At 39.0% G+C, this 25,195-nt stretch overlaps 1 protein-coding gene across 3 annotated transcripts in view; it reads left to right on the top strand.

The window, feature by feature from the left end:
* Positions 1 to 25,195, top strand: part of LOC143862168 (NADH dehydrogenase ubiquinone complex I, assembly factor-like protein (DUF185)) — a 53,532-nt gene that overhangs the window by 12,254 nt on the left and 16,083 nt on the right. For all 3 annotated transcript variants that reach the window (XM_077373167.1, XM_077373166.1, XM_077373165.1), the window contains exons 5-11: positions 2,596 to 2,661; positions 3,590 to 3,690; positions 7,323 to 7,441; positions 12,089 to 12,129; positions 20,699 to 20,787; positions 24,590 to 24,767; positions 24,849 to 24,965. In XM_077373167.1, coding sequence (XP_077229282.1) covers positions 2,596 to 2,661; positions 3,590 to 3,690; positions 7,323 to 7,441; positions 12,089 to 12,129; positions 20,699 to 20,787; positions 24,590 to 24,767; positions 24,849 to 24,965 — 711 coding nt within the window. The remainder of the gene's footprint in view (positions 1 to 2,595; positions 2,662 to 3,589; positions 3,691 to 7,322; positions 7,442 to 12,088; positions 12,130 to 20,698; positions 20,788 to 24,589; positions 24,768 to 24,848; positions 24,966 to 25,195) is intronic.

Below are 25,195 nucleotides of genomic sequence, written 5' to 3' on the forward strand. Positions count from 1 at the left end.
CAACATTGAATGGCAGGTTGGCATCATAGAAAAGCATGCCAACTGCCATATTTGCCCGATCAAGTGTTTCTTTTGTTGCCAAAGCACTCTTAATGCTTGGCTGGGATCCAGGGGTTGTTCGTGGTGCAAAGAAATCTCTTAACCCCCCTACAAGACCCTTCTTTTTCCTCTTTGCCCCACTCAGTTCTACAACTGCTTTCCCCTTATTCCTAGGCTGAGGTGGTCCCATCGGTTCGTCGTCCTCATCCCCCTCCCCCTCCTCCACATCTTCTTCCTTTAGTGTGGCATAAAAACTACCCACCTCTGCCCTTGATACACTTTTCCTAGCCCTTTCTTTTCTCATTTCGCCTAACATTTGTGCCATTCTCTATTTTACATCGGCATTGACTTTTTTACATGCCGCTACATCGCCAGGAACATCCGCTAGATATTCTTTAAACCAGGTTATACCTCCACCCTTTATGAGTTTTTCACAAAAGGTGCATTTAACACAGATTTTTTGACCCGGAATTACTAGGCCATAAGCCCATGTCGGGTCATCCGATCTAGCGGGTGCGGAACCAATAGATGAGGCTCCTCCAGAAGAACTCATTTTTTAAGTTGAAATGGAGAGAAAGAGAATAAGGAATGAAAGGAAATTAAATCAAATAAAGCTTTAACTTTCCTTACGCCTTTTGGATGAGAGAATAAGTTGAAGAAGCCTTAGGTTGTAGAAGAGAAGCCCTTGTCTTTAGTATAGTAGAGCTTGTTGTTGTAGGAGATAAAAAAAAGCCTTTGATCTTCTTGAGCTTGTAGTGGAATTTGAATAATAAAAGCCTTTGAGATGATCATTGTTGTTGTAGGAGAAGTAGATGTGGTTGTATGTAGTGTAGTGTAAGAGATAAAAAAGTTGTAGGAGAAGATTTGAAGAGGAAATGAGTTGTGAAAAACAATGGTTAGAGGGCTATTTATAGCTTTTGGGGTGAAAAATGACGCAAAATGCCCTCCCAACAGCTATAAAACGGTCATAAAATGTGTAAAAAAAGTCCCCAACAGCTACAATGGCATTTCTGTAATTTTTGAGATTTTTTTTCAATTTTTTTGCAAAAAGACGAAAATGCCCTCCTAACAACTATAAAACGGTCACAAAATGAGGGCAAATGTGTAAAATACACTCCCCAACAGCCATAAATGAATTTATGTAATTTTTTGAATTTTTTTGGAAAAAGACGAAAAATGCCCTCCCAACAACTATAAAACGGTCATAAAATGAGCGCAAATCTGTAAAATACACTCCCCAACGGCCTTAATGGCATTTTAGTAATTTTTTTGAATTTTTTCCGCCTTTCCATACCGTTCCGGCCGGAACAGGGAATTCCGCCGGAAATGGGAATTCTGGCTGGAACGACCGGAACGGACTGGAATTCCGGCCGGGACGGAAAATATGCCTATTCCGTTCAGTAATCCTGCCGGGAACCGGAATTCCGGTCCGTTCCGGCCGGAACGGAACGGAATTTATAACTAAGATTAAGAGAGTTTAAGGAGGAAGGGGGTCGATGTTCGAGGGTTGAGGTGCTAGGGTTTTTATTAAAAGAGTACGGGTTGTGCTTTCATATGAAAAAAGTTAGAAGAAAACGAGTTTAAAGGGAAATATAAAGGATTCGCATTTCAAAAGAGACAATGATGAATTGGATTCCCCCGAAAAAAAAAAGGATTTGTGCAGGACACGGCTATGACAAGAATTCGGGTGTGTCCCACGTGAATCCATGTCCGATTCGGATGCGGAGACGTGTCGACACGAATTCAGCAGAGTGGGGCAAATAATCCATGCAACAGACAGAGATGCTAGAAAGAGATTTGCCATGTGTTTTGCTTTTGAAGCTCAACTTTGACGGATAGAGCTTAGGTAGTCTACATCCTGCTGGTGTTGAAGACGTTAAGAGAGACGATCAGGAGAGGACCAAATGTGCCTTTTCTGGCCCCATTAGAATCACAGATTCCAATGAAGCAAAACTGAGTGCTGCCTTGCAAGGCATTAGAATTACTGAGACGGGGAACTTAAGCAACTTGATAGAGGAGGGAGACTCACTAAATGTAATGAAATAGATGGACGGCAGCCACCCCTACCTACGGAGATTTGCTGATATGGTAGATGAGATCCAGGAGAGAGTGGCTGACTTCCTGGTCCGCTTTCAGCACGCAAAGAAATCGGCATATTGTGACACAGACAGATTGGCCAGGGCCTGTGTTGGTAGTCTTTGGGGATTTTTTATTTCCTTCCGCTTGGGGGGCTATGTATTTGTTATTCTTGCTCTCTTGTATTTTCTGTTTTTCTTCTCTTGTTCCTACCATCTCGGTCGTGACTCCTGCCTGTGCCGCCTTCTTTTCTTTTTATAAAGCTATTTTTCCCATTTAAAAATAACTGAACTGGAGTGTGAACAAAATTGCATTTACTTTCATTCTTTTCTTCAATATGACTAAATTGAGCTCCATTCAGGTTCAACTTATTATTTGGAGCATGTTTGTACATTGCAAATCTGAATCTTGTTCATGCCTTACACTTGACTATGCTCATCAGTGACTTTTTGATGTTCTGAACAACTTCTGGACTTGCAGCCTTGGTATGCACATGGTATTGCTGAAGCTATAATGCGCACTGCTGATCTCTCAGTTCCTCTAAAAGTAAGCTCCCTCTTTCTATCATTCTGGGCACTTATGGAAATGTTAACTGTTAGATATTTGGATAGTGCTGGAGTCATGTGGCCGGTTTTAAATGGATCTTGGTACATGGCTTGGTTATCTTTGTTACTTTCCTGTTGTATATAAAACTTATTAATCTACACGCATATGCAGAGCCAACCTTTTTTTCTTGGTTATGTGGACATATCCTTTGGTCACCATTTGTTTTTGCTAAAGCTCAAACAAACATTTCACTAGAAAATAGTTCCCTTCTTACAGCTTATCTTATCATGTGAAATTGTTAATTTGCAAATCAAAAGAGTTTTTTTTTTTTAATGAGTCAACCATCTGTTTCTGTGTTAAAAAAATGCAACTTCTTTGGCATTTGGTCAGTTTAGTCCGTGTGTACCACTTGTTTTCATTGAACTCGAAATCCATTCAATGCTAAAATCCTTCCTTTACTGTTCTTGATAGTTCTTGATGTCAATCCTTAGTACACATTGTTGTCTTATGCTCTTCTTCTAGCATATTTAATTTCTTCATTTACTCCACTATGTTCCCTTGTGTAAGATTTTGTATGCGAATAATGTGTTTTCATACATTATGGTTGTTACTTGTGGCTGCTCAGAAAAAATGTTTATGCAACCTGCAGAGCAATAACATATTCTCTAATTTGGTTTCAAAAAGTTCTATTGTATAAACTCGTGTACGGTTTCCTTGAGTTTTTCTTTTCTGCAGAATTATTCATTTTCCTTTATTTGCAAGGTTGATTTGTTCATCCATTTTTTTTTTTAAAAAGGTTGATTTGTTCATAATTCTCTCTCATTCATGATGTTTTCTGGATTGAATGTGGATTCTGTTACTTTCAGTACTTTTGCTGTTATTTTTTAAGGCTGAATAATGCTGCTGATGTTTCATTATGTGGATTCAGATTTATGAAATTGGCGGTGGGTCAGGAACATGTGCAAAGTGTATAATGGATTACATGATGTTGAATGCACCATCGAAAGTTTACAATAATATGAATTACATGTATGTATATAGTTTGTACTTTCATATGCTTTCTTTAAGCTTTCACTTGGACATGTATTTCATTCTAATACGTTTCAGAGGTAAATCAACAAGGCTCCCAAAGGTAGCTAAATGTAATTAGAGAAGTTATATAATTACAAATGTACGTAAGACATGACCGAAAACCGTCCTAAAGATGAAATTGTTCATGCTTTGGACAATACTCAACTCAACTACGCCTTTTGCCGAAACTAGTTGGGGTCGGCTAATGAATCCTTTAGAAATTTTTCGTGAAGAAGGTGAAAGGATCTACCCAGCTGAAATTTACGAAGTCTAATCCTGACACTAATTGAGTTCGTCTACATGGATCATTTTCTTCCATTCTCTCCTATCCAAGGTCATGTTCTTTGTTATGTTCCTAGCCCTCAAGTCTTTCCTACCGAAGTTGTTTTTGGTCTGCCCCTACCTCTTTTTACTCCACCAACTTGGCACGAGTCACTTCTTCTCACTGGAGCATTCAAAGGCCTACGTTGGATATGCCCAAACCATTTTAAGCGGTGCTCTCTCATCTTCTCCTCAATTGGTGCCACCCCCACCTTTTTACGTATGTCTTCATTTTTAATTTGATCTAACATTGTGTGGCCGCACATCCATCTTAGCATTCACATTTGCGCTACACTCATCTTATGCACATGTTGCTTCTTGGTGGCCCAACTTTCTGAGTCGTACAGCATGACTGGTCTCACAGTTGTCTTATAAAACTTTCCCTTCAATTTGGTAGGTATTTTACTGTCGCACAGAACTCCTGAAGCATGCTTCCACTTCAACCAACCTGCTCATGCTTTGGACAATGTATTCAAGAAATATATTACTTCACCTTTTGAAATGGCATGAGAAACAACCGAGGTTTTAAATTTAAGTTTGGGTTCCTGTCGCCACGGAAATGGAATCGTTTCTATTTGGTTTGAAATTTCGGTGGAAATCCTGTAAAATCACGGAAACATATGGAAATATATGCGAATGATAGAATTCGAAGATGAAACTTCAGGAAATACTAGAATAAAAACCATGCACACTTAAAAACCATCAAATAAACAAGACAACTATCCAGGATGGTTTAAAAACATCAAACACCTAGTGACATGCATTCAAGGTTTTAAATCTCGGTTTCGGTTTCGGTACGAAATTTCGGACGAAATCTTGTAAAAATTTCAGCAAAATTTCCGAAACGTTTCACCGAAATTTCGGAAATTTCGGATGAAATTTTGTACTTGACCGAAACGTTTCACCGAAATTTCCAAAATTTCACCAAAATTTCCGAAATTTCACCGAAACGAAACGTTTTGGCCGAAATTTCTGAAACGTTTCGGCGAAGTTTGGTACTTTTCCTACTCAATGTGAATTTCGTTTCGTTTTCCACCGAAACCGAAATATTTTGGCCGAAACCGAAATTTAAAACCATGCATGCATTGTCACCCATTTCTGGTAATTTAGTGTGTATCAAATTTCACATGTAATTCATACAAATATTTATCAATTATACATGCACCACATTTCACATGCAAGTCATATAAATATAATTATGTAATACATACTGAGATAGTATACCACTATTACATTTGCGATTTTGGGTTTTGCATTTCGGTCGTTTCGATTTCAGTTTCGGCAAGGATGGAGATGGAAACACTTCAATCGTTTCTTGCCGGTTTCGATGGAAATTTAAAACCATGGAAGCAACATAATATTTTGCAACATCTACTTTGGAAATGTGTAATCAATTGGAAGAAGTGTATTTTCAAAACTTTTCTCTCGATCTTTTTACTAGGTGTGTAATCACACGTAGTAGACCATTGCTAAGAGGTCACATCCTGATAGAGTTGAAGACGATCGACAAAACGAAGGGGTTGTCTCCTAGTACCAGCTAAAGGCTTTGTAGCATGACCATAGTTAGCAAAACTTGATTCGGCAAAAACAAATGGGATAGCAAAAATTTGAGTTTAATACGGTACTGGTTAAAAAAAAAGGGAAACACAAGAAAATGGGTTTTAAATTGTCATGTACAAAATATGGTGAGGGTAAAATTGGAAATTTGGCCAAAAACATGTTTAAAACGTTCTAAAAAAACGGAGTTTTATTCGTTGTAAAAGTTTTAAACGGCACACCAATAAAACATGTTTTTTTTGTTGAAAAAAACGCCGTTTAAAATGGAGTTTTGCTAACTACGAGCATGACACCCATTAGATCTCTGGCTGGATAAAGATGAATACTCGAGATCAGAGAGAGATGCAAGTTGGGAGCTCAAGATGAGGGGAAAGGAAGGAAAGAATTCTCGGGGTTTTGGTTTTCCTTTTCATATATCACAAGTGGTGCCTAAATGGGTTTTAATACTACTCCATATATGTTTCCCAATTCCATTCGAAGTCTTAAATCAGTGTTTAAAAACACGGATGCGGCACCGAACACGGCCGAAGAAAATCCTAGTCAACTCAGTATGATGCAGTAGAGTACCTTGTTAATGCGGCTGAGTACTCGGTTGACGCGGTCATAATTCAGGAGAGTCAGAGGAGTTTTTATTGACTTTATAGGGCAAAATGCGGAACGCAACGACAAAACGCAGAACGCAACCAAGGTAAAAGGGAGTCGATTCAGGGGGAGTCCATGATGACGCGGGGCAGTTTTAAAACTAAGAATTTGATAATTCTTGATGTAGTGGCATGAATATATATAAGCCACATATTAAGGTTACAGGTAATATAGTTTTGGCGTTTTCTTGGTGTACTGAATTTCAAAAAGAGAGTTCGTAACCATAATATCGAAATAGTTTGAATTTCAAAAAGAAAATCGAAATAGTGAAATTCTTCTCCCGTGGACGTTGGCACACCGCCGAACCACGTAAATCATTTGCTTCTTGCTTTGTGTGTTTATGTTTCTTGCATCTCATATTGTCATTGGTTGCTCATCGGATTTGATCCTGTTGATTAGAGTTCTCTCAGTTTTCAACATGAGTACTGCCATGCAGCTCACTTCTTTCCCTCTCTGTTCTCCTGTCGTCTCTCCTCTCATTTCCTACCTCTTCGTCTCCTCTCCTCTTTGCCTTCCTATTCCCTTTGTTTTTTTGTTCTCTTTTTATTCTCGTTTCTCATGCAAGCAAGTGGAAGCATAGAGGGCCTTGTGGTCATTTCAAAAAAATAATTTACTTCTTTCCTTTTCTAAAACTAGAGGTGGGCTCATAGCAACAGTGGGCTTTGATCTTAACTCCTGTGTGTGTGTGTGTGTGTGTGTGTGTGTGTGTGTGTGTGTGTGTGTGTGTGTTTGTGTGTGCTGTGCGTATGTATTTTGTTACATTACTTAGAATATAGCCTCGAAAGTTTAGGATGAGTCTATCCTGGGATAGATTAATCTGTGAATAAGCAAATGATCAGTTTTTATCCGGGCAAACAGGCCCTGTATTTTAACAATTACATCTAGATGTACCTTGATTCTATGGGACCGGTTAATTACTGATGTCTGATTTTCTTTGTTTTCATACTTTAATTATATTATCTAGACCAAGAGATATGGAACATTTACTTGCTACTGCATTCCATTTCCTCCATTTTTTACTTACGTAGAACCTGCTCAATTACTTTAAAATCAGTTTTCTTAAATTGCAGCTCCGTGGAAATTAGCTCCTCACTTGCGAAGAAACAACTAGAAACTATTGGAGAAGTTCGTAGTCATTCCTCACGGTTCAGAGTCGAATGCCGTGATGCTGCAGATAGAAGTGGATGGGGTATGCTGACATTTAAGCCGAATAAGTACTATTATTTTGTGTTAGTTCAGATTGTTATTGAAATCTACTTTATTTCTGGGCTGAAAATCCTCTGCTTTTCTCCTGGCCACCATGGTACACCTGGCATGCAAGTATGGTCATTTAGCCCCCCTCCCTCTTTGTCTAATTCTGCTGGAAGAACAGTCTAAACTGAAATGCTAAAGCTATTATGCAATGGTGATTTCTCTCTCCCTTAAGTGACTTCGGCAAAGAGCGGACCATGAAGCCATGAGTTGTACAGTTTATGTATAATCACATAATCAGTCCAAAAATCAATCCCCCTTTGTCGTTTACAGCCTCTGCCTACAAAGACACGACATTTTTCCCTCGATGTAGCTCTTACATAAAAGAAGTTACTGTCGAGACGGAGGAGAGTGCTATATACCTTTACTTCTGAGATGCTATTATTACTTCCATGGATAGGCTTTGAGCACCCTTAAGAGCCCCTGCATAAGTTTGAGCTTAGAAGCAAGAAGTGGGTGCGGGGAAGCGTGGGGTCTAGAAGAGTCTTACTTTGGGAGCGCCATGGGAGCTTACGTGTAATATTTTCTTTATTTATCTTTCAAAATTTAAGTACATAAAAAAATAATAGTTTCTAACCATTTTCATATGTATCTTTCAAAATTTAAGTACATCTAAAAGCTAATTTCTAACCATCTTCACCATCTTCATTTGTGTGCACTCGTTCCTCGTGCCTTTTGAAGATGCACAAGCCTTTCTGCTTGCTCCAACGAAGTACTTTGAAGAGTTGGAGGAGTTTGACGTAAGGAAGTTGGTGATGGTGGGACTTATAGAATAATAGAAGCAGGCTGAGAGCGTCATTAGAGCGGTTCCCGTCTCTCTGGGGTCACGCTCCCTGGGAGCTCCTTCCTAAGGAGCATCGAATCGAGGTTCCGAGGTGGGAGCGGCACCCCAAGAGAAGGTTTCCGCTTCTAAGAGTTTGAGAGCTTAAAGTGTTTTTTATCATGTTATCTATAACTTTCTCACATCTGAATCACCATTATTGGAAGGGTGAACTAATTGGTAGAGACTCGCATTCAGGGAGTAATGTCTTAAAAGTGAAAACTTTTGTTTTTTCTCGATATTCTAGTCTATTCCCTGTAGAAGACAGGGTTTTAGGCTCGAGATCGGCTCGACCTAGGTCACTTCAACCAAAGTCATATAATTTATATCCTACGCTTTAACATTCTGGGAAACATGACTAGAATGATATTAATAAACATCGACATCATCTGACATTTCAGCTGACCTCTTTTAACAATGTTACTTCACCTGGATTTCACATCATCTTTCACTGAAACTAACATATGTTGGCCAAAACTGGCCATGTGCTCGTTGATGTTTAAAACCATAAGGGAGACACAATGCCGAGATATAGCTAGAGAAAGATAGTTGATAGTTTGGGGTAGTGAGAGAGTAGCTGAGGGAGAGGTAATCGATCTGTTACTTGTCACATTCGATTTTCTTCTGTTGAATAACATGTTGTAGGGTAGTTTAGTCATTACCTCTAGTATAGAGGGTATTGTAGTCTTTGTACTCACTTGCCCTATTTGGGCCAATATATACATTGTATGTGTGTAGAGCTCCTTAGTGGAGACTCTCCAACCTTCACTCCTCTTCTTCTTCCTCTCTATCTCTAACCCTAGCTCATTCTAACATGGTATCAGAGCGAAGATCCATGGGAAAGAAGAAAGAAGAAGTGTCACGCCATTTTTCATCCACACATCCCTCTCTTTTTCTCTCTGTCCGTAACCCTCTATCGCGCGTCACTCCCACTTTGGGTTTTCTGGTTTTCGCGCAAATCTCACATTTTGGGCAGATTTGTTTCTCCCTCAAATCTCTCTTTCCTTTTCAAAAATCTCTCTAATCTTTCCTAAAATTTCTCTCAATCTCCTCAAATCTCTCTCCCTTATTTTTCTCTCTCATTGTCTCTCCAATCTCTCATGGTTTGCGCAAACCCTCAAACAACACAATTTTTTTTTTTTAAAATCCTTTTTTTCTCTCTCCATTGAAAATCTCTCTCACTCTAGTTTCCCTAAAACCCTATTTTCTCTCCTCTTTGCAGCACCTACAAAAAAAAATCTCATAAATCTCTACCTAAAAAAAAAATCCTATCTTCCTCTTTCCACTCTTGGTGAAACCCATTTTGGGTTTTCCCTCACAAATCTCCATTCAAACCTCAAATCTTTCCTTTCTTTCTCTTTTGAATTCATTTGGGAAGAAATCTTCTTCACAATTCCTTCTTTGGCTTCCTAAATCTCCACTCCAACATCTATTTTCTCTTTTCTATATTTTTAGGCTTGCTTGGCTCTCCACTCAAAACCCCACATCTCTCATTTCTCTATACTTTCTCACCACCATCCCATTTGGGGAAGCCAAATGGCTCTCAATACTCCTAAACTCCCTCCAAATCTCTTTATGTTGTTATCCAACGCGCACACCGGATGTTCATTGAAATGTCCAAGAGAGGTATGGTGCCTTGTAAGTCTTCTTTTGTGGTTGTTGATGTTGTTTATTTTCTTTTATTGTCTTATGGTTGAGTTCTTGTCATCTTGTATCTTTTTCTTTCCATTGTCTTCTATGTGTTGTTTATGTTTTTCTATGTCCTTTATGTTGTTATTCAAGGCGCACACCAAGTGTTTGGTGAAATGTCGGAAAGAGGTGTTGCGCCTTGCTTGTCATCTTTTGGTTGCAAGTTGAGAGCCCATGGGCTTCAACTTGAGGGGGATTGTTCTCATGTAGTTCTTTGTATCTTTTCTTTCGAGGGAGTGTTGTTATTTCTCTTGATGTTGTCATCTTTGTTGTCTTCACTTGAGGGGGAGTGTTAATGTTGTCTTCTTATTAGTGTAGTCTTGTTTTCGGGTCTTATTTTTCATGTCTCTTCGTGTTGTCCGTCTTTATGCCTTATCCATTCATGCTGTCTTCTACTTCATGTCTTCTCTTGGCGTAATTTTACGCATTCATCTTTCTTTCCGGCTTTATGCCTAATCTTCATCGGACGATAGTTTCGCCATCGTTGGTCGATTATCTTCTTCCTTTTCTTCTTATCTTGAGGCAATGGTTTCCTTTTCGACCTCTCATTAGGTGACGATGTTCATGCCGTTGACCTTCTTTCTAGACGATGGTATCCCCATCGTTAGTTGGCTCCAGACGACGGTTTCCCCGTCGACCTTGTCTCCGATGGTTTCCCCATCGGTTGTTATCCTCTTCACTTGGCATTGTGCTGCTTCGCCAATGTTTGATGTGCGCACCTTTGCTGTGCCATTTTTGCTTGCTGGATTGTAGTTGTTCATGCTATGGTGCCTCCACTACTCGTGATATGTCGATATATTCGACGTGCTCTCATTCAGGGGGAGGCTCTATTTGATCGCTCTCATTGTTGTGCTACTTTAGGGGAGCTGCTCTTTTTTATCGCCATTGATCTCGATGCTATTCACTGTGGCCGCCGCTGTCCTTTTTTAGCATTATGCTTTCATTATGTATTCATCACACCAGCTTGAGGAGTACTATACCAAGCTGGATGCGTATGGGCTTATTGTACTTTTTTGATATATGGTCCTTTTTTGTTGTACTTTTTAGTTGCTGTTGTAGTCTCCCTTGTACCAAGTTGAAGTTCCCTAGTATATACACTCCAGCTTGAGGGGGAGTATTGAATAACATGTTGTAGGGTAGTTTAGTCATTACCTCTAGTATAGAGGATATTGTAGTCTTTGTACTCACTTGCCCTATTTGGGCCTATATATACATTGTATGTGTGTAGAGCTCCCTAGTGGAGACTCTCCGACCTTCACTCCTCTTCTTCTTCCTCTCTATCTCTAACCGTAGCTCATTCTACCATCTTCAAAATCGAATTAAGAAGGCTTCAGGTGGAAAACTATTTTAGAGAAACTCAAATAAAACTCGTCCAGGATGAAATAGATTGCTGCGGAAATCAACCCATATGTTTTTGGAATTCTATTTCTTTTAAAATAGTTTTACCCACATCCAAACAAACCCTCAATTTATGCACTCTTCCAGAGTTCCCAACCAGTAGGTAGTTTGGCGCAGCATACAATATCTAAAAGGTGCTCCAGGTTTTAGGCATTAATTTCAAACTTAATTATAGTCATTTGAGTAAGTTTTTTTTTTGGTTGGTAGTCATTTGAGTAAGTTAGAGTTGTTCTAATTCTGATTGGGCAAGATCTCTTTCAGATAAGTTGTCCACTATAGGATATTGTACATATGTTGGAGGGAACTTAAATGGGAAACGTAAAAAAAAAACAAAGCAGAGTGTTGTTTCTTGGTCGAGTGCAGAGGCAAAGTACAAGACAATGGCTCATAATACATGTGATTTGATGTAGTTGAAGATTGGATATTCGAGATGAGTTTTAGGTTGAAGAGCCTCTAAAGATATGGTTGAAGATTTATTGCTGTAAATTCCAGCAAAAGTTTTTCTAATACACTTTAATAATGAAATGAATGTGGGCCTCATAAATTTATCTTACTCAGTTTTATATTTTTCGTCTTCCTTCCGTATTGTACATGTTTGTTTCTTTATACGCTAAAGTGATCTTGACCTTGATGTCCTTGTATTATAACCTAACTCTTGATTTATGCATTTTGTTATAGGAAATGTGGACGCTCAGCCTTGTTGGGTTATAATGCTTGAGGTACATTTGTCTTTAGCATGTACCAATATAGGAATTCTTGAAATCTGTGCCATGCGTTCAGATGCGTACATGCCCGCAATAAGATAATTTTATAAACAAATAATTTATACATTTACCATACAAACTGTACATATGCAATTAATAATAAATTATGAAACTGTTGTTGAAAGTCTTCACCCGTCAATAAACATTAAAGGTGGAAAAAATAGAAGAGGAAGTGAAGAAAAGATGGGATGTGGAGCACAAGAGAATTCATGTGGGTTAAATCTCCCACACCAAGAATTCATCATGTATATGTATCTAATTATCGATATCACAAGTGTGCCATTAGGGCCATCCAAATGATGGGCCTTATCAAATAATACTTTTAACGAATATAAAACATATAGTATGTGTAGTAGTGAGCCCTATCTAGCTTAATATCTTCATCGGTCATTCGGTCCCCTCTATTTGGTGCATAGGTGTAATCCATTCCTCACCATTCCAAAAAAAAGGTGTAATCCATTCCTAGCTTGTGTCAAATACTTCCAAATTGGCTGCTTAGAAGAGCTTGTAAGTATGCTCGTCAATTGATCTTTGGACTTCACATATGCTGTAGATATCAACTTTTTGATGACCTTTTCAAGAACAAAATGGCAATCCACTTCAATGTGTTTAGTCCTCATGAAACACAAGATTGCTGTCAATGTAAGTGGCAATTTGGTTGTCACAGACTCACAGTACATCTTCATACACAGAGGAACCTCACATTTTGTATATCAGAGTTTTTAATCATATTAATTCACATATTGTGTGAGCCATCACACGATACTTTTCTTCTTTCCTTGATCATGCAACTAGATTTTGCTTCTTGCTGCGCCAAGTAACTAGGTTACCCCCAAGAAAGGTTCAATAACTAGTAGTGGAAACCCTATCCGAAGGAGACCCTGCCCAATATACATCTAAACAACCCTCTCTTCATAGATGGTCGCTTTTCCTTAATATGTCCTTTTTTCGGTGCTCCCATGAGGTACCTTAGAATATACCGAACAACCTCTCAATGATGCACAATATGACTTTGCATGAGCTTTACAAGGAAGGAAATGTCTAGACAATTAATAGTGAGGCAGATCCGTTTTCCACCTAGACAACATTATCTACTAAGATCTTCAATCACCTACCCTTATCCTTGGCCAACTTTATAGTAGGATCCATCGAGGTATCAATAGGATTTGCTCTCATCATGCTTGTTTCTATAAAGAGATCCATAACATATTTCCTTTACTAATTGCAAATTTTGATCGTGCAACTTCAATCCCAAGGAAATAGCACAATTTACCAAAATCTAACAAGAGATCTGTAATAGGTTTCTTTTGAGACAGACTTTTTTCAAATGCTGACCAGCAACTTCGTTCTCAAGGAAATATTGTAATTTACCCGAATGTTTGGTTTGCACGGTGTTTTGCAAATATTTCTTGATAACATCTATGTTTTGCTGATCATTCTCCATAACTGGGATATCATCCACATATATTGCAAGAATCATAATCTATCTGGCTTGTCTCCATATGAAAACATAGTGATCCGCACCTATGATACCCAGTTATGGATACTGACATGGACACTAACACATGAACAAAATGTGGCTCAGCATTTTCCAAACTGTAGGGCACATATTCGGAGATATGTATCCCATGCCATGAGATAAGAATCATACGACACATGATATCTTTAAATCAAATATAAAAAAAACCTAACTAAATTTAACATAGATAATGGAATTCATATTAAATTTAAAATAGCATTTGTGATACTTACATACTCAAAGTTATAATGCCAAGTACAAGACACTCAATATGATAGTTAATTTGAATAGGGAGGCAAATGTTTGAAACAAGACAAATATTTGACCAAAAGGAAGTATATCCATAAAGGACCCGTAAAGTATTTTAGTATTTTGTCGTGTCCTACATGTTATGTTGGGCCATAGATCACTTTACATAATTTGCAAACCTTTCCCGGCTTTCCCAAGCAAACATATCTAGGAGGTATCTCCAAATAAAGTAATAAACATATTCATTTGTATCTTCATGGAGAAAAACAGTTTTGACTTCTAGTTGCCACAACTGTCAAATCAAGATTGGCTGCAACTGCAATGGAGATAATTTCCTTACAAAGTTCAAAATGGCAACATGCACAAGGGTTTCTGATTGGTCAATGCCAAATGTCTAATTGTATATGTTGGGCAAATGTCTTTTTTTTTTTGAAGAGGCAAACATGAAAGGATATATTAAAAAGGGAAGACCAAGGAGGTCACCCAGGAGAAAACAACAAAGAAAAGAAAGGTACAAGAGCCTCAAGGAGGCATGAAATCAAAAAATTCCAATACATCCATAACAACACCCTCCCGAGCGAAAGCATCAGCCTCGCCATTTGCAGATCTGCTCACATGCTCGAAGACAATAGAAGAACCACCAACAATATCATTGATCTCATCAAAGATAGACCAAAATCTCCAGGGAGGCAACGCAGATCCCCGAAGCCATCTGATAACATTAAAAGAATCGCCTTCCACAATAGAAATATTCAGAGATCCCCTATCAATATGTTTGATACCCTCAAAAGCCGCTCTAACCTCAGCTTCACTGGAATCGCAGACTCCCAGGGGACCAGAAAAGGCCCAAACAGACTCACCGCTAGAATTGCGACATAAACCAACTATACTAGCCGGCCCCGGGTTGCCAAAACTAGAACCGTCAAAATTAAATTTCAGATATCCAGGAGGAGGCGGGCTCCACTTTGGAACCACCTTGGGACAATGGGACCCTTCCAAGCATATCACACGCCAACCTTCCCATAAATCAAAAGTTGAAACAAACTGGAAGGGGGGTAAGCATCTAGCCCTTGCGATAACAGAAGCAATGATATTGATATACACTCTATGAGGCGGTTTATGAACACCCTTAAAAACTCTAGTTAAGACAGCCTTCATCAGCACCAATCTACCACCTTTAGTGATGGGATTTCTTTTCCAAGTGTCTAGCCTCTTGTCAATTCTCTCCACCACCGGGTCCTATAGGTGTTTCCTTGTTGGGCAAATGTCTTTTTTCCATGGTTAGTTGGAATCTAAAACCGGGAACTCAGTTTTTACGTTTTGGTAAAACCTAGATATAAAACCCCCTTCACCCACGGCAAGGGTTCGTGGGAGGCTCTTTGTGTGGGGCGGCTGCAAAATGTGGAGATGGAGAGAAAAAGAGAAGAGAGCAGGAGAGGAAAAATGGTTTTTTCTTCTAGGTTTTCTCTTGGGTTTTCTCCTAGGTTCCTCTTGGGGTTTCTCTTGGGCTTTTCTCTCGGGTTTCTTATGTATGGTCTTGGGTGAGAGAAGCAAGGAAAGGGTTGCAGGTTTGGGTTTAATCCATTGTAATCCTTGTAATTTTGCCTTCTCATAGTGAAGATTGTGTTCTCGCCCATGGATGTAGGCATTGGCCGAATCACGCAAAATTTCGGTGTTCATCTTGTGGCTTGTGTTTGTTTTTTCTTTTCCGTTAATTTGTGCACGATCGGATCTGATTTTCTCGTCGAATTTTCTCAACAAGTGGTATTAGAGCTCAGGTTGGAGCGATCATCGAGGCCGAGTGGAGTGATCGTCGGTGTTATTGCCGGATCGCACTTAGAACGATCTTTGAAGGTAGAAAGATTATCCGAGAGATTGTCGTTCGGGGTTTAGCGCTACACCCAGAAGTGCAGAATAATCTGAGATGACAGTAAAATTGAGTTCTACCCAGTTCAACATCGACAAGTTTGACAGAAAGGGCAGTTACACCCTCTGGTAGATGAGGTGAAGGACATCCTAGTTCAATGAGGATTGGCTAATGCATTGAAGGGAAAGGATGGGAAGCCGGAGAAGATAACAGATGCCAAGTGGGAAGACATTGAGTCGAAGGCGGTCAGCACAATTCGGTTATGTATAGCAGATAACATTATGTTTAATGTTATGGAAGAAGAAACGCATAAATTATGGGAGAAGTTGGAAAATCTTTACATGTCAAAAAGCTTGGTTGAAGATGCAGGAAGGCAAAGATTTTCTTGAACACATGACTGTGTTCAATGGGCTTGTGTATCAGCTTCACAAGGTTGAAGGAAAAAGACAAAGCCCTTTTGCTTCTTACTTCACTTCCTGATTCATATGACAACATGGTGACAACTTTATTGTATGGCAAGGATACGGTGAAGTTAGAGGAAGTCATGACATCGGTCTTATCGAATGAGATGTAGTAGAAACATGTTTTTGATGGGAGTCAAAAGCATGAGTCGGTTGTTCATGGTGGGAATCAAAGAGGAAGGTCGTCTGACAGGGGATCAGGAAAAGACAGGTCAACATCCAAGGTCAGCGGAAAGGGTGTGCAATGCTATCGTTGCAAGGAATACGGTCACATCAAGCGGGATTGTCCGAAGTGAGCTTACCGGTCGGATAATGGTGCTACGAATACGATGGTGGCCATAACCAATGGGCATAACAATCGGCCAGCATGTTGTCCAATCTAAGAATCTTTAAATGATAATTCACGATTGTTATATTCATCACCCTACTATCTCCACACACTCTTCAAGTGTCATCTTTTTTTTTTTTTGATGACACGGGGTATCCCCACCCCAATTTTTAGGGCGGGACAAGTGCCATCTTTCTTCGGTGTCAAAAGTGTCAAAACTGCTTACGACTCATGCTCTCCCAGATACTTATCTGAAGCAGCTCATTAGCGTGTATTAAAAAGTATAAAAGATAAATAACGCCTCTCTCCAACAACTTAAGCTTTTGGAGAAGTCGGTAAGTTAACATGGTATCAGAGCCAAAGGTCTCGAGTTCAAACCTCCCTGATAGCAAAAATCCACATGCAATGGTCGGCCCAAAGTGGGACCACATGTGCCACGTGTTTGCCCAGTGGGCCACACATGCGGGGGAGTGTTAAAAAGTATAAAAGATAAATAACGCCTTTCTCCAACAGCTTAAGCTTTTGGAGAAGTCGGTAAGTTGACAGCGTGTTTGCATAACTCTTCATACTTACTCATCTTATATTGCGCTTGCTTTGGTGGACTCGCTTCCGACACCAGAAGTATTGTGGTGTATACTCTGCATGGGAGGTAGGCTAGGAAGCAGTTCTTCGAGAAATCCATTAGACTCCTCTACTAGCAGTTGGACCGGTCACTAAAGCATAAACACTACTCGATTCTACCATGCCATTGATAAACTTAGTCAAGGCAAGAAGGTTGGTACCTTCACTGTTCTTGTCAAACTCTTTCAATTGGGCGAGAACAATTTTCATATTCTCCATCATAATAAAATATGTATTCTTACTTACGCTCATCATGCAGAACCTTACGATCATATAGCTAAGGTCTATCAAGCAAAAGATGGCATGCATTAATAGAAAGGGCATCACATCACACCTTATCCATATACTTGTCACCACTAAAAAATAAAACCGAGAAATGTTTAGTGCACTTTACCACATTTCTATTTTTAATCGATCAAAGCTTATACGGATTTAGTTTTGCCGTGTGCTAATCTGAAGTTTGGAGATGGACTCTTCTGTAATGATGTTTTCACAACTTTCGCTATTGATTATCATTGTATACAGCTCACTGCTAATGGTGCAGGTGGTGTGAAAGACCGAAGATGTTCGTCCTCAACCAATCCTTTTTGCTTGAATGCTTTGGTGAAAATAAAATCTTCGGATTAACTAGAGCTTTCCCATAATCTCTATGTAAGACCTCACCTTCTTTCTCCTCATCAGGAACCTCAACAATCATCATAGATAGGTTCCTCATCACGATCAGCCCCATAATCTAACTCCTCTTCGATCAACAATTTTTACCCCTATACGCACGAGTGTTCGATATTCTCCCGTTATTTGAAGACTTGTGTCCATGTTCTTTGCACTTACAGCACTGGATCTCAGATTTGCTACTGTGTTTTTTAATTATCAGACCAATTCACTGTACTAATGCTGTGATAAAACCTCTTGTAGCCCTAAATCGATCATTACAGTTTCCTGCTTCCCTGGCCGCAGATCTGGAATCTTTCCCTCGTTCATTCTTAGAATTTATGCGTATCTGCTTGTTTGGGACAACTCCAGCCCTAAAAGGCACCTCCTTTTTTGTTCTTTACTACTGTACATTCTCACGCCCAAGGTTTTAAATTTCAGTTTTGGTTTTGGTGATCACTGAAACGGAAACATTTTGATTTTGACTGGAACTTTTGGTGGAAACCTATAAAGCCATGGAAATGTATGGAAACAAATTTAAATGCTTGAATTTTAAGATGAAACTTTAGGAAATGCTAGAAAAAGCACAAATACACACTTAGAAACCATCACACAAGCAAGGCAACCATTGTTAATGGTTTAACAACATCGAACACTTAGTGACATAATGCAGCACATACCTTGTTCTCATATAATTCACATATAATTCATATAAATATGTATTCATAAATCATAATACATATATTACATTTCACTTGCAATTAACATATACTGATATAGTGTACTACTAATACACTTACGATTTTATTCGATATACTTTTCAGTTTCGGTATCCGTTTCAATGGGGAGGAAAACAAAAACATTTCGGTCGTTTCGTGTTAGTTTCAGAGGAAATTTAAAACCATGGGTATGCCTAAGAAATCGTCAAAAAAACAAAAAAATGGAGATAGAGTATGCCCTAAACATTTTGCCGTAAACCCACAAATCGTGCGACTTGCTGTTCATTGCTTTCTAAAAAATCATTTATGGTCATCAATTGAGGAAACTTCTCTATATATTTGTCAAAAAAGTTATCTCACATCAGAAACTATGTGGATGATTTTATGCGGTCTGAGCATAATTGGCGAAAAAAATTTACTCTAGTTTCTACATATTTCCCAATTAGTGATTTCCACCTTTTTTTCCTCGGGATAATTTCAAATGTTCCCACCATGCCGAAGCTCTTTCTTTCAATCTGATGGCCACTAGGGGTGTCAATGGATCCAGACGGTTTGATGGATCATCCGAATCCGAACGTTAATGAACGGGTTCTAAACATATGAAGAGGATCCATGGGCATATTTCGGATCATCAAATCTGGGATCCGAATAATTTCGGATTGGGTATGGGCACGCCACAGATGCCCATTGGATAGTCACGATCCGAAATGGTTTGCAAAAATATCCTCTAAATTTTGTTAATGCTAACCGTTCTATGAAGGGTATTTTGGTCAAAACCTCTCTTATCACTTAACGAATCGGATGGGAATGCGATTTCACTCATTTCAGTCGTTTCATTTCATACTTTCATGAAGGAAAAGAGAGAGGGGTTTTGTTCTTTATGCATCATATTCTTTGATAATAGTTATACATTATATTTGTGTATGTAATTTTGATTAGTTTTATTGTTTACAAGCATTATTATACACATAGATTAAGCATAGATAAAATTTTAATTTAGTTGAAGAAAATGCATAGAGACACACTAATAGTGGACCGCGATTCTAACTCTTTTTAAAGAAATTAATTGTTTACTTAGCTTAGTGGGACATAATAGGACACTCCGATGGAGAGTCCGAATTAAAAAGGATCGTGATCATGACGTGAAAAGTAGGATCCGAAGAACAAACCGACTCCAACCCGACCGATAAGGAATTTGAATGGATCATGACTGTGACAGAGGTGGATCCGACCCGAAGTGGATCCGTTGACACCCCTAATGGCCACTACCTTCACCTTATTGTAATAAAAAATATGTATACTTTCCCAATATTTCCATTACTGTTAAAAAAAATAGAAAATATGTCTCCGGTGCTCAACCAATCTGTGAATTCCTTAGCCCAAATGATTTCGTCGAATTTTGGAATTTTTATTTGTAGAGTCAACTCCTTCTATCATCTCGCACCAACATCATTGAAGGATGGATGTGATTTTGGAATGGGTTCTCTATGAAATCATCCGACTCAAAAACTTTATCTTCCTGAATTAGGTTCACCAACTGCGCCAGTTGCTGGATCAAGAACTTAACTTGTCTTCTCAACTGCTCCATTGCATCTTGGTTGTCACGTGCCAGATGAACTGGTGCAATTGTTGCTCCGCCTCCCATTCTTCTTGGAGGCATGATTACAAACTATGTGAACCCCAATTGAACCGTTCTCTAATGCCAACCAAATGTCAGCAGGTGGAGCGATGTTAGATCTGGAACATGATAAATCAGATCTGTAAACTCTTTATCAAAAAAAAAAAATCAGATCTGTAAACACACTCACACCCTAATGCTCGACAATAAATCTTGTAACAGATAGAGTGGCAAGGCACCCAATTAATACAGCATTGTTGACCAAAATATACGCTAAGAGTATATCTGCTGTCTTTTTTTCTTTTTCTTTTTTGAGTTGCATCTAGAAATCAGATACAAATGTAATAGAGTCAGAGCCATTCAATGGAACTTGTCAGCAAGGAAGTTCTTTTTCATTTCTATTGACATCTGAATACACTGATAGTTTTTATCAATGAAGCGTCATTTCTCATCTTGTTTAATAGTTATGGAGCTATTCTTTTACTTTATAGGTGCTTGATAATCTTCCACATGATCTTATCTACTCTGAAAACCAAATTTTTCCTTGGATGGAAGTCTGGCTTGAGAAGCAACAGGACAGGTATATGACATTGTTCTCCCCTGTCAAACATTGCCTAAATTTATCCGTTATGGATGAATATTTGTTTCTTTCAGATCATAAATGTGAGTATGAACTTTCTTTTCCTGCATGTCACGACATTGGGCTGCATCATTTTATTCAGAAACTAGTATATTAAGGCATTCTAATTTATTATTCCAGTATGGTTCATAGAATGTGTTTTGACTTTTGTGTCAATATACATGGTATATCTTATAGTTTCTCACTATGAAATGATTGGGAAACAGAAACGATCTTCATAATTGTTTATTGATTCCTCAACAAAATTATTATTTGCCACTATAAGTTTAATTTCAAGGATTTGAAATAACTGCCCTTTAAGAAAAATTCAATTATCGTTTATGCATCTCCTAATTTTTGTTGTGTGTATGCTCCCCATTGACGCGAGTTCGAATCCCCCCGGGATTATGCGGTGCGCGGGTTTACGGGTAATTATGCTCATCCGTAGGGATTAGTCCCACCCTACGGATGGGGTGGGGATACCCTATGTCATAAAAAAAATTGTCCTGTGCTAATGTTATAAAACTGGTCTGGATTCGACCATAACTGACCACTTTTCTGGTCCATTTGAACCAAAATGAGAATACTGTCAAAAAGTGGTCCTGTCTGGTGAGACTGGATGTCTTCCTGTGACTGGGGCGTGAAACTCCCTTTTCTGGTTTTTGGAGCCGAGATGTTACTTCTCTTGAGGTTTGAAAGCAAAAATTGTATACTAAAGATTAATTCCCCCACACCTCTTGTTGAGAAAATCTGCTTGGCAAATCCGATCCGATCGTGCACAAATAAACGAAAGAGTAGAAATAAACACTAACCACAAGATGAACACCGAGATTTTACGTGCTTCGGCCAAGATGCCTACATCCACAGGAGAGAACACGATCTTCCACTATGAGAAAACAAAATTACAAGGATTACAATGGATTTAACTTGAAACCCACAAACCCACCCCTTTCCCTTGCTTTTCAACCAAGACCATACATTGGAGAATCCAAGAGAACAAACCGAAGAGAAGCCCATGAGAAACCTGTGAAGAAACTTTTTCTTTCTTTCTTTCTCTCGTCACACCCTTCTCAAGTCACCACTCTTTTGTGTTGATGAAATACCTTATATGTTGTAGCTAGATTTTCTGAACCTACAAATAATACTTTCTATTTTGTCTTCCCAACACAACCAGAGAAGTTGTGTGGGAAACAAGGCAACTTTCCCAACATTAGGTGTGAGGATTGTCTTGGAGGACATCCATCCCGTTGTCATGCTCGTCTATATAGGATTATGAGGTATCTCTACACCACATTATCTTAGGGTTTGACATTTTAAAATTTAGAATTGTTCAAAAATTTTACATTTAAAAAAAAAGGATTGTTCAAAAATTTTCTTTGTTGTTCATAAAATGTCTTGCACATCTTGATGTATTGATCCTCTCAATTTATAAGAGGAAAGACTGACCTCACATGGGTGCATACTGTTGAACAATTCTATAATGTAGGGGTACTTTGAGCAGAGTACATATGCCATAATTTCTTTATTTAGTTAATGGACAACTTCTCACCGATCTTCCTCTCGGTTGGTCTAGGGTCCCATCCTTCCTTCACTGCTAAAGTTCCATATTCATTACATGGGGCAATTGATGGAGGCTCGGGGTGCAACTCGGGTCGGGTTGAGACCAACCTGGACCCAACCTGAAGACCATTTCTCTAACCCGAACCGAGATGCAAAAAAAAAAAAGAAAAAAAAAGAGAAGAAGAAAGGAGGGAATGAGGGAACAAAGCCACGGATTGCTACCAATATTTCCGTTTTCCGAATCTCCTCCCAGTCGCCCTTGTCTAAAAAAATAAAGAAGACAAACAAAAGGACTTTCTTTCTTTCGATAAAGGCCAGGGTCTTCTTTCACCCATTTGTATTCTGCCATTGCTTCCTTGTCTTCTTTTCCCCAACATGAAACCCAAACCCACAATCACCCTTAGAACCAGAGCCAATCTATTTTTTATTCATTTCCTCTTCCTCCTCATTTAGGCATTTTCATAAATAGAAGGCATGGGAGAAATGGGTCCAGGGGTTTCTTCTTTGGCTTTTGACACTACCAAAAAAAAGAAAGAAAAAAGCAATAGAGCAGCAAGCGGCAATGGAGATGAGAAAAAGAAGACCTTACTCTACCATTCAAAGAAGAAGAAGACCTTACCCTAGCATTACCAGACGAATGCTTGTCCTCCATCTTGGCCAAGCTGGTTTGCCATGACGGGAACTCCTAGTCTCTCATCTGCAAGCAATGGAGGCTGATCGATTGCAAGAGCAGGTAGCGACTCGCCTTCGGCCCTCGCTCTGATCTGTCGTCTCTCCACCATTAGGGTTACTGGATGTAGGGAAGAGAGGACAAGGGAGGATGTAAAATTGCTTCGATTAAGGTTACTTGGTTTTCCCATCTAAACTGGGAAGTGATCTATTCTTCCTCGTTTCCTGCTTGCACCAGCCCCCTCTAGTGTATTTATGACTACACTTTTACACTGCAAACGGGTGGTCAAGGAATAAAAAAGGGGCGAATATATCATTTCCCTTAATACTTTATGCATATGTTCGGGTTTTAACTCGGGTCGGGTTGCGGGAGACCTCAGCCCAAATCCAGCCCAAACTCAACTCGGGTTCAATTTTCTTGACCCGAACCCAACCCGATTTGGGAATTCATAAACCCAACCTGCTCAAAATTCGGGTTCAACCCGTCAGGTGCGGGTTCAACCCAACCCGGGTTGACCCCTAATGGAGGCACCTAGTGCTTTCATGAGGAACAGCTCTTTCTAAAGCATATTAACAATTAAATTGGTCTTTTCAAATTTATCAATGTTGTATTAAGACCTATGATTTGTGGACACGGACACGAGTGTCGCATGTCAACACGGACACGGAGTGTCGGACACGGCGAACTCCCAAAATTTAGAAACGGGGACACACCTAAAATAGAAAGTACATATAATTATTATTTGTGAAAATCTAGAAATAGTGTCACACTCATACACATACATACATATAAAGTTACTGACTCTTCTAGCAGTACACTTAAAAGTGTCTAAAGGAGTGTCGACATGTGTGGACATAGGTGTCGTGTCGTACACGACATGACACGTGTGTCAGCAATAAATTCAAAGTGTCGGCCAAATCATAGATTAAGACCTTCATAGCCGACCCCAACTAGTTTGGGACAAAGGCTTAGTTGAGTTGAGTTGAGTTGTATTAAGACCTTCAGATTGGAAAATGTGTAGCATCAGCTGTCTACTCAATAATGTGGCGGCTAATGAAATGCAACATACTTGATTATTCATTTCCTGTTTCTATAATTTAATTCATCATGCTAGTCACTTCACTTTCATCTTACTGGGTATACCCATGTTTATTCCTTATACCTTGGAGTCACTGCTCTGTGTAAAGGGTGGCTGATAATTTGTTGTCAATGTTTCAGAAATCTGGATGCAAGGTTATTCTTTCCATTCATATGTGAACTTAATCAGAATGAGGATGCTACTTGAATATGCTTTGTTCCAATTTTATGAGTGTATTATCTTTCTTTTTTTATGAATGAGATTAGTATGTTATCATGATGATTGAATTTAGTAATAATAGCTATTGCTTTCCGGATGTTTGCTTTACACGCCAGTGATGTTACATAATAAGGGAGACCAACATACAATGTTAGATTTGCTTCTTGTTTTTTTGAATGGCAATGTTAGATTTGCTTTTTAATATTCAATCAGCTGAGTTTCTTTCTACCATGCAGACATATCTCTGAGCTATACAAACAAATACAAGATCCACTTATAAAACGTTGTATCGAGATCATTGACATAGATAAAGGCCCTAGCACTCTGGAAAGTATAGCAATTTCATCTACAAAAAGTTTGTGGTCAAAATTTTTTCCAAAGCCACGAAGAGCTTGGCTACCAACAGGGTGCTTGGTATGTTGAGCCTTTTTATAGTTTCATCTATTTCTATGCACGGATTTACTTTATATATTTAACATGCCCTTGAATTTGTAGCAACTACTAGATGTTTTACATTGGGCGCTACCAAAGATGTCTCTAATTGCTTCCGACTTCAGTTACCTCCCTGATGTGAGAATATCTGGTGAGAGAGCTCCTCTGGTTTCAAGTAAGGTAACTTTCTAATTTCTAGTGATAATTGCGACACAGTTTTCATACTTCTTTCTAGCCTGATTCACTTTATTTCTGAGGCATTTTCAGCTGATATGTGAGCAAGGCTTCAGGTTTCAGTTTTGGTATGCGTTTGATTTGGCTACCGACATGGTTTTTATGAACTTCTTTGGTCACAAGATAAGGGATGTTAGACATGCGTTGTAACGACCCGGATTTAGGGCAGATTTTTA

This window comes from Tasmannia lanceolata, unplaced genomic scaffold (assembly GCF_043159265.1).
Source record: "Tasmannia lanceolata isolate RefF3 unplaced genomic scaffold, GAP_Taslan_0.1 ptg000037l, whole genome shotgun sequence".
In the NCBI taxonomy this organism is placed as follows: Eukaryota; Viridiplantae; Streptophyta; class Magnoliopsida; order Canellales; family Winteraceae; genus Tasmannia; species Tasmannia lanceolata.